This window comes from Cryptosporidium andersoni (assembly GCF_001865355.1).
Source record: "Cryptosporidium andersoni isolate 30847 chromosome Unknown contig_17, whole genome shotgun sequence".
NCBI classification, from domain to species: domain Eukaryota; phylum Apicomplexa; class Conoidasida; order Eucoccidiorida; family Cryptosporidiidae; genus Cryptosporidium; species Cryptosporidium andersoni.
The window spans coordinates 318,906-329,536 of record NW_027122834.1 but is presented as its reverse complement, the minus strand read 5'-3'; the positions used below and the strand labels follow the sequence as shown (position 1 = coordinate 329,536).

The 10,631-nt window shown below is 26.8% G+C and overlaps 5 protein-coding genes across 5 annotated transcripts; 3 read left to right on the top strand and 2 right to left on the bottom strand.

Moving 5' to 3' along the window:
- Window positions 1-71: 71 nt before the first annotated feature.
- Window positions 72-3,728, top strand: cand_023510 (peptidase M16 inactive domain-containing protein; the record flags this gene model as incomplete). Its single annotated transcript, XM_067212581.1, has 1 exon — window positions 72-3,728. The coding sequence occupies one exon, from the start codon at window positions 72-74 to the stop codon at window positions 3,726-3,728; it is 3,657 nt and encodes a 1,218-aa protein (XP_067068854.1).
- Window positions 3,729-4,211: 483 nt separating this feature from the next.
- Window positions 4,212-5,906, top strand: cand_023500 (uncharacterized protein; the record flags this gene model as incomplete). Its single annotated transcript, XM_067212580.1, has 1 exon — window positions 4,212-5,906. The coding sequence occupies one exon, from the start codon at window positions 4,212-4,214 to the stop codon at window positions 5,904-5,906; it is 1,695 nt and encodes a 564-aa protein (XP_067068853.1).
- Window positions 5,907-5,981: 75 nt separating this feature from the next.
- Window positions 5,982-8,371, bottom strand: cand_023490 (FAD binding domain-containing protein; the record flags this gene model as incomplete). Its single annotated transcript, XM_067212579.1, has 3 exons — window positions 5,982-6,408; window positions 6,487-6,788; window positions 6,884-8,371. 3 exons carry the CDS (start codon window positions 8,369-8,371, stop codon window positions 5,982-5,984), a joined length of 2,217 nt encoding a protein of 738 aa, XP_067068852.1.
- A 670-nt stretch (window positions 8,372-9,041) lies between these two features.
- Window positions 9,042-9,647, top strand: cand_023480 (uncharacterized protein; the record flags this gene model as incomplete). The annotated part of the gene is made up of 1 exon (XM_067212578.1): window positions 9,042-9,647. The coding sequence occupies one exon, from the start codon at window positions 9,042-9,044 to the stop codon at window positions 9,645-9,647; it is 606 nt and encodes a 201-aa protein (XP_067068851.1).
- Window positions 9,648-9,673: 26 nt separating this feature from the next.
- Window positions 9,674-10,507, bottom strand: cand_023470 (uncharacterized protein; the record flags this gene model as incomplete). The annotated part of the gene is made up of 1 exon (XM_067212577.1): window positions 9,674-10,507. One exon carries the CDS (start codon window positions 10,505-10,507, stop codon window positions 9,674-9,676), a length of 834 nt encoding a protein of 277 aa, XP_067068850.1.
- Window positions 10,508-10,631: the final 124 nt, after the last annotated feature.

Sequence of the window (10,631 nt, the reverse complement as noted above, 5' to 3'; positions counted from 1 at the left end):
TCTTCAAACGTTGGTACTTACAAAACATAGCTGGTTATTTAAAATATTTCCAAGTGAATTTCACAATTGAAATGAGTATGAATACTAACTTCTGTTTAGTAGAATCTTTATATATAGAGGATTATGCAAGGCTGGAATTTTACCAACACAATAGTGGACTAGTTGTAGTTTTAATGAAGGAAAATCTCAAGACTGGGCCTCCATATAGAAACTTCAGCGTAACCTTTATAACTGAACCTTCTAACGATATGGGAATACCCCATGCACTTGAGCATATGTTATTTTTTGCAAGTGAGAATTTTCCATATAATGGGATAATTACAAAAATTGCAAATAGATTTCTTGTTCCAGTAGTTAATGCATTCACTCATTACGATTATACATCGTATGTTTTAGAATGCATTGGAGATGATGGACTTTATACTTTAATGGAAATATTTCTGGATCATGTAATCATGCCTAAATTCTCTCAAGAAAACTTTTTAACAGAGGTTGTTCACATGGATGAAAATGGCGAATATCATGGGGTCGTATATTCTGAAATAGCTGCTAGTGAAAAGAATATTCATGGAATTATTGATAGTTTGGTTCCTTTTTATACATATTGTGATTTGAATATGAGCTCTGTATCAAATATTAACTTAGGTTCTTCCTTAAGCTTAAATCACAATAATTATGATAAGAATGATCCATTTGGATTATACAATAAAATAATGTCTGAACATAATGGGGGTTCACCGTATATATTTCCATGCTCAGGAATAACTAGAAGCCTTATGAATTTGAAGTTAGAGGATATTAAAAAGTATCATGGGAAATATTATAAATGGAACAATGCATTTGTTTTTATTTCTGGTAGCAATATTGATAACTCACAAATATTCAGTATTATTCAGAAGTGTATTGATAGGACATATAGATGTATGGAATTAGACACACTTAATATGGAGAAGAATATTTATGTAGAACATACATCACAAATAGACCCCAGTGAAAAGCATCATTTAAATAAAGTACCAAAGATTTCTTTAGCTAATCGTCCACAATACTTTATGGAGATCCCAAAAAGAGAATTTCCTATAGAAATAAGTATTCCATATTCTAGTGAAGATGAGGAAGTGGGATATATTTTTATGACATGGCTAATTGGTAAATATGAAAATCTTGAAGAGACAGCTGCAGTTTCATGTCTACTTCATTACCTGTGTATTGGAAATGAATCTCTATTTGTCAAGAAGTTAGTGGATGAGCTTGGAATTTGCTCTGACATAGATATAGAAAATATATCTAATAGATATCGTTACCACTATATTTCACTCGAATCTGTTAATCTTGACTATTTCGATTTAGCTATAAGTACAGCAAAAGAAATCCTTATTGAAAGTCAGAAAGAAGAGAATTTTGATTTGGATAGGATTAGATGTAAAACTGAAGGACTTTATTACGAGTATCTATCTTCACTTGAAAATAAAGGCCCTAGTATAATTAATGAACAATTAATTGGTTTTGTTGCTTACAGTATGAAACCTGATTTATTGAATAGTATATGTAATTTTCACTTTATTTATAAAGGCCTATTAGAAAAGGATTCAAAGTTTTGGTTGATGTTATTGAAGAAATTTTTTAATCCTGATAGCTTTAATTGTATTAAGTTTGTTCCAAGCTCAAAAGCTACTGAGTTTACTGAAAATCAATATAGAGAAAAGAAACTCCAAAATATTAATTTACTAAAAAGTGAAGGATTACTTAAAAATAAGAAGCAAATTCAAGATGCTATTGAATACAATAATAAACAAATGCCACCAATGCATATTATTGAGTCTTTTGAGATATCAAGATTTACCGATGTTTCTCTTAATAAAGCTTGGATTTATACTAATATAGGAAACAATACATCATGCAGAAGTAACTTAAAATATTTGGATGAAAATTTCAAGGATTCTGGTAGTAGTAACAAAGAAATAAGCACTCTTAATATACTTAATAATCCATCCGATAATTTAGTAAATTTCAAAGTTTTAGATGAAGATTTTTACTGTACATATTGTTTATTAGATTATCCTACTTCAAAATTTGCCCATTTACAAATTAAGTTTAACATTCCAGACTATTTCACTCCATATCAACGAGTTCTCACTGCTCTTATTGTTGAGCTCTTCTTTCAGACATCTGTTAATATTATTGAGCCTTGTGACAAAGTTAACATAAGTTATACAAATCATATATATTTACCGAAAATTCCAGAATATGGTTCCTATGTTGAATTTGATAAATTTGACCAGCTACTTTCTACATTTTGCATACATCACAATGCCAGCATTGGAAATAACTCTTTGATGGAGTTTACAACTATTACTAACCAGATTGAAATAAATTGGTCAACTTCAATTGAATATATTTGCGAATCTTGTATATTAATATTGAGTGGGATTTGTGGAATGAATATTACATCATCTAGAATATCTACAATCTCCAGACGTCTTAAAAGTACTATTGGTGATATGAAACTTGATGAAGTTGCAATTGCTACTTCAGTATCAAATGCTCTATGTTATAGTTCCAATTCTTCTTTAAATTTATCTAGCATTCCTTGTACTGAGAAAATAGTAAAATACATTTTAGCATCACCTGAAAAATATTTGGCTGATATTATTAGTACTTATGAACTTCTTATTGATTCTTTCTTTTCAACCAATGTAAGAAACAAATTCTTATTTTTTGTAATTGCTCCTAAATACTGTACTCCTAACAATCTCCCAAGGTACTTAATGCCTAAAGGCAGTATACCATTTTATGAAAATAAATCTAACCAAATATCTATACCAATAAAAGAAGATTGTGAAGTGAAAAAAAAACTTGTGACATTTTCATCTTTAAAATATTCAAATCTTGATCTATCACTCCCATGGAATTTGATTCCCACTTTAATGCCATTACAGACTAGTCAAAATTTAGGTAAAGATAATATTGATATGCCATTAAAAAAGTATGGAAATATTATATTCCTCAAATTACCTAGTGTAAGTTCTTCATGTGTGATACAGACTGCAAATATATACTCTTTGGATGGGACTTTTTTACCAAATGAGACTCACTTCTATAATCCAAATATACCTGCTCTTTGTATACTAGTTGATTATTTTTGGCATGATGATGGTCCACTATTTAAACTTATCCGTGGAAGTGGGATTGCATACTCTGGTTCTTTTTCAATTTGTTTAGTTACTGGAAAATTGTTCAATTGTATTTGTGAATCAACATCACTTGCTAGATGTTTAATTACTACTTGGGACTTATTAGAAGATATGATTGAATCATGCGATAAATATATTGATTTAGATACTGCTAAGAGATATGCAGCTTTAAACTTTATATCTGATCATAAAAGCTTTTCCAAATGGGGAAAAGATATTAGTTCTAATCTAAACTATGGAATACCACCCTCTTATGATGAATACATGATATCTCAATTTTCAAAAGTCACAATGGACGATATTAATCGAGTTGCAAAAAGATATTTACCTTTACTTTTACCCAGGAATACTTTGAATAGCATGCAGTGCAGTACAATATCCATGTGTGGAGATCAAAACTCTGCTAATGAGGTGAAAAAGATATTTGATAGTGATTATTCTCATATTAAAGTCAACTTTTTAACATATAACCAGTTTTCAAATGCACTAACATCTACTAAGACGTTTCTAAATATAATAGATGACAATAAATGAGTAATAGGTTGGCATACAAAACGACTAGCAATATTTGCATGCATGCATGCAAATTACTATATAATTTAATCCAATAACTACAATTTAAAAAGGTTACTTTTGACATGGAATTTGTCTTTAAAATATCGAGGTGATAGTATGATAATGATTATAATAAACTAGTTTATTTGGAATTTACTAGTTATAGTAGTAACTGTCTATTCAAGGATAATATATGGAAATATGGTTTATAGTTATTTTTGTATCAAAAAATTATAACTTTTATTAAGCTTACTTATAGGTCATCTCTACAAATAGAAAATTACTTAAAATATAGATATGTTGATAAGATTTGTCTTATATTCTAGACTTTATATAAATTTTAGAATATTCGAATGATGTAAACTCCATGCTTCTACTTTATATACTTTGAGCGGGTTTATACGATGCTTGGCGGATATTTGCAAGCTTTTGTAGACTGTCAATTATTAAGTATCACAGAAAATGATTAGATTCCCATTTGGCTATGCAAGACAATTATACAGTAGAAGAACAGGTATAATTCTAAATTGTTTACATCTTCAAAGGAGTTATTTTAATATTTGTATTGTTGGTTCTGGACCTTCTGGATGTTATGTTGCCAAGGGTCTAATAAAAGAATCAAGGACTTATAATATTCCTATAAAAATTGATATAATAGATTCTCACAATAATCCATATGGTTTAATCAGATATGGAGTAGCTCCTGATAATACTGATATAAAGGAAATGATGAATGAATTAGATTATTCATTATTTAGGAAATATCCTGACATAGTCAAGTTTTGGGGTAATATAACTGTTGGGCATGATTTGACATTGAAAGATATTCGGGATTTATATGATGTGGTGATTCTTGCTGTAGGTGGATGCCAAGATTATATATCTCTAAAATTACATATAAAGGCTAATTCATATAATAACAAGTTATTCAGTGAAAAAGTTGGGGGAATATTTCCAGCTAGAGATTGGGTACTTTTCTATAATTCTCACCCTTATTTTAAAGAAATGCTATGTGGTAATCAAACAAACTCAAAGTATATGCCACTATATTACAACTTAAAATTCCCAATAGAGGAGATAGAAACAGATTTAGATTCAACATCGAAAGTAGAAATAGCACAAACAAAAGGGACAAACTTATCCAAATATAGTAATCAATCTGAAATCACAAAATTTATTGCAAAATCACAAAATTATGGATACTCTATTGATGACTTGAAAAAATCAATAATTACAAGTTCAAATAGTCGTAATGCTATTATTATTGGAAATGGGAATGTTTCACTAGATATAGCACGATTAATGTCATTTTATAATTATAACGAATTGAAAGAAAACAAATATATAAACCCACATTATATCAGACTTTTTGATTGTAAATTGTTGGAATATCCATTATTTAACAATATTTATGTAATAGGTCGTAGAGGATGGGTACAAACTTCTTTTACTACATCAGAATTAAGACGTTTTATATATAAATCTACATTAAATTCAAGATATAATAATATTAGAGTAATGATGTCTAAGGAAGATTTCATACTATCTCAAAATAAATCGAGTGTTGTAGAACTTACTTCAAAAAATATAAATCCAAGAAGATTAAATAAGATAAAGGATATGATGTATAATATGGTTGAAAATTACTTAGAATATAAAACAACAGGAAACAAAGATCCTTCCAAAATAAATATAATATTCAAATATCTACAGTCACCAATAAACATTATTACAAAAGATATGAAATTGAAAAGGGAAGGGAATAATTTAGTCAAAGTGCCGTTTATATCTGGAGTTGGATTTGTCCATAATGAGTTAATAGGTTCACCTTTTAACCAGAAAGTAACTCCTATTTATAATAAGAAAAGCTTTTTACCTTGTCAACTTCTGATTATTTCTACTGGATTTAAGCCTGATATCCGCCAAGTATACTTTGGGAGCAATTTATATAATGAAGAGTATAAAGACCAGCTAAATTTAAGTGTTCCTCCTGTTTTTCATTCTGGTTGGATGAGCTCTAATAGTAAAGGTGATATTTCGTCAACTATATTACAATCTTTAGAATTAGCTAAACAGATTATTAATTATTTAAGAACTATAAAACCAAAATTCAACAGTTTTCAAATAAGTGATAAATTAGCTAGGAAAAAATTTTAAACATCTTTATTAATTTATACTTTTAATTAACATATCATTCTATAATATATATAAAGATATCTATTAATTTTTTTTTTATATCTTGAGATGTTTCATTAAGTTCTCTTTGTTATATTTTGATCTGATTTCTCTATTGTAATTAAAGACTTCTTTTATATGTCCATCTGGTCTGATTAAAATTACCAGCTTATTTATACATTCTATATTGTTTTTCTCACAAATGTCTTCTTGTTCATATTCTAGATTTGCTCTATTTTTAGTGTTATTATTTAGAGAATCAAGTAAGTATATAGGAATTGTATTTATAAAATTTATATATCTCTTCCTTATATATAATGAAGTCCAAACTGATATTTTATTTTTATTTTTTGTTATTATATTAAACTCATTTGATATATTTATGATATTTCGTTTATCTTCTATATATTTTGAATCCCATAATATAATATTATAAGGAATAATATCATTTACTTTATTTAAATCTTCAGCAATCTTATTAAACCTAATATTACAATATTTAAAAAAAAAAAAATATTTCTTTTGTAAAGATACTATAAAAATAGAGAAATTAAAAGCTTACATTTCATTGTCAAATGTGATAATTATATGTCTTGGTTCGTTTGAACAAAATAATATTGGAATATCAACTGTAGATAAACGCAAGACAGTATTACCATCTAAATGTGTATAAATATATTCATGAGGAATTCTTAAACCTAAAAGACAGCTTGGATTATATTTAAAAGGAGACTTTGGTATAATTATGGATTCTTTTATTTTAACATTAATATCATCATTCAAATTTAGATAATTGTATGAATATGATAGATCAAGGCCTCTATAATTTAATGATAAACTCTTTTCATTGGATTTTATATATTTCTAAAATATCAAATTAAAATTATAAAATCTGATCATGTTCATTTCTAAATTATTATATCTCATATATCTTTAAATTCTTATTATTATTAACTTACATTTATCATATTTAATTTTCTTTTAAATTCTGATTCATTATTTAATAAATTAGAATATTGATTTAAACCAATATCAATAATTGAGGTAACTATATTATTACAAAAATTTTGCAAGATTGATGAATTCGGTACAAACGAAGATACTATATTTATCATCTTTCCCAAATTACTAGCTAATTCCCAATTTAATCCAATATGTTGAGGTATAAACTGAGATCTATAAAAGTTTGCAACAGAATTAGAACAAGCATACATAGCATGCTGCCTTCGTTCTAAGTTATATTCGTTCATCATATATCTAAGTATTTTATTTTCAATTATACCTATTTTTTCCATCCCTTTCTTGTTAAATAATTGAATAATTAAAGCTATTCTCCAGCTTAAATTTAAAGTATCTTGTAATCCAAGATTTAAACCGAAACCACCTGAAGGTGGTAATCTATGAGCTGCATCACCAGCTAAAATTATTCTACCTGAAAAATCAGTAAAAGAATCAACAACTTCAGCAGACATATTCCACAAATTAATAGAGTGAATTTTTATATTATTTAAAGGTAATTCACATAGGCTATTTATAAGATCCTTTATGTAAACTTCTTTATATTTTTCTTTTATAAATGGTATTTCATTTTCTAAAACTGGAATATGCATCACAAAATTCCCTTCATCACAATTATGTGATACTAGAATACCAATAACTTTTGGATTTAAAATAAAATATAGCATACTACTAGTATAAATATCTTTTGATTGTGATATATCTTCATCATCTATTTCTCTAGGATTCTTAAATTTACCATCTCGGCATATAGATCCCAACTCTTTACATGTAAAATGGATATTTATAAGCTTTTGTAATGACTTAATTCCTTCATATTTCTTACCAATAGCTCTTCTTATTGAACTCTTAGCACCATCTGCACCAATTAAAAAATCACTTTCAATATGTATTATATTACCAGTTTTAATATCTTTTACTATAGATTTTATACTATTTGTTAAAGAATAATCACCAATTTTCTTGTTAATATACTCATACCCAATCCACTCCGTATTCAATTTTATTTCACAATTATTCTTTATATTATTATATAATATTTGATTCAACTTACTTTGACTAAAATGTGCAATTTTAGATGGACTAAATTTTTCATAGTAAGTTTTATTATATGTATAACAATTTACAAAGTCATCTCTTACTCCTAGCACACCATTATAACAAAAATTCCTTATGTATGAAATTCTTCTCCATTCTTCAAGTGAAGGTTGAAGTATAGTCACAGTTTTATCTAAATCTCCACAAAATCTTAGTATTTCCATAGATCTATTCGAAATATAGTGGGCTTTTGGATCTTTTGAAAAATTACTAATTTGGTCCACTACTATATTCTTAATCTTAAAATTATTTAATAAGTTACTTAATGACATTCCAACTGGTCCACATCCTATTATTAATACTGGGACCCTTTTAAGCAATTGCTTATTCATATTAAAAAAATATCAACTATCTAATTTCTATCTAATAGCTACTCTTATATTAGCTATAATTTTAAAATTTATATTATTAAGAGTATAAATTTCTATCGTTAATAACATCACATCTTAAGTATTTGCAATTAGCCGCCATAGGTTACTAAGGGAAAGAATCTTTAAATAGCTACGATATATTAATGTTGAATACTTCTTAGTAGTTGTTACTACTTAAAAAAGTCACTTCTACAGTACAATCAATTTACATGTATATACATTCATGCAAAATATTATTGTGTACAATCTAGATTCATTGTAAAAATAAGATCTACAAATAATTAAGATATCTTCGATATTAATATAGTCAATACTAAACCTATATTAGTAAAAAAAAAAAAAAAAGAAAAAAGTATTTAATAATATTAATACCGAAAAATAAATTAGTACATTAGTATAATTATATATTTCTATAGATAATATTTACAAAGATTATAAAACAAAATTATATATAATATCTTAGATTACTTTAAATAAGGTTATTTAAGAAATTTAAATAATATTCATATTAATGTCTCCTAACCTTTTATTTTAAATTTTATCTGTTGGGCGGTAAGATTCGGAGTGATATTTTCATTATTTTATAAGGAGATGAATATTTAGGGAATAAAATAATTTCATTTTAAAAAATATGTCAGGTGTAGAGAAGAAAATAACTAACATAGATATTAGATGTAACTCTAGTGGAAATAAAGAGATAAGAGAGAACTATTTACAACACTGTAATACTGATGAAGATACCATGTCTTTAAACCCAAAAATTTGTACAATATGTCGAATAAATAGAGGAATTTACAAATTTCGCTGTTGCAATAAGATATTTTGTTCTTCGAAATGTTTCAGCAATCACAACACAGATGAATGTAAGCATAATAATCTTAAAGATATAAATAGTAATAAAAAAAAGTATGTAGATAAAGTTGAGGAACTGGATCATACATCAAAAGACGATATATTAACAGAGGAAGATAAAATAAGAATAAGGGATAATCTAAAGATTCGAGATATATTGGATAAGAACTGTTTCTTATTAGATATTTTACAGACAATTAATGACTCCGGTGACCGTATATCAGCATTAGCAAATATTTTAGAGAGAGCAAAATCTCCTTCAATTTGTTCGGATAAAAATAATGTGATATTTATGGAATTTCTCGATATATTAATGCATAGCCTTGGAGATGATCTTATACAATATAAGGATATTTACAAGGTACTTATCAATGATTGTAAATAGAAAGAAAACTAAAAATGTTTTGAAGTTTAAGAGAATATTCCAAATAGATTGCTGGTATACTGAGTATCACCATTCATTTGAGAAATATCATCTTGATTTTGATCTTGGATTATTTGCATATGAGGATCTTGATTTTGAAGAAACCAATATTGATCAGATCCCCATCCACTCATCATATTTGAATCAGTTATATCGGGAAATAATGAATCAGGAGGCATGATAAATTGAAGAGATCTTTCATTTTTTAGATTTGCTTCCGAAATATTATATATACTTTGTGTTAGATTGGAACTACTGACAAATAGGGGTTCTTGAAGTAAATTTATATAGGTAGAATTATTTCCTCTTAAGTGAGGTTTTGAGTTAGTACAATTTCTGGATACATAATTTAATGGGATATTTGTAACCTTATATTTATTTATTGTGATATTTGGATTTAAAATGTCGGTTTGATTTGCATGGTTCTCAGTTATGTTGATATTATTAATATCTTCATAATATCTATTGACTTGAAATTTTGCAGAGTTTTTAGACTCTCTATTTAACAAAAAATTTGATGGGAATAAGAACCAAGGTAGCACATAAGTTTTTGTTGCATTAAAAATATAATTATGCAATTGACCATAACCATACAATATACTATTTGTACCATCTAAGAGGAACTTCTCCCATTGTATTATTCCTTTAATAAGTCCCCCTTGAGTTGTACTATTGAAAGTTGTATCATTGAAATAATCTGCTACAAGAGGATAAAATTCGGGAGTTTTTCTTTCAGTAGAGTTAGCAATCTCTATATTTTGAGAATTAGAAATATAAGATAAGATCTGAAAAGTTAAAAGAACTAAATATATTTTCTTCATTTTAAGGAAATCAATAAATTATAAATTTGTATATACTTTAAAGTGTAGAAATATTTTTCTGATTAATATCTCTGAGATTCATTTCAGAAACCGCATACAAATTTAGATAAAATATTCGAGCTAT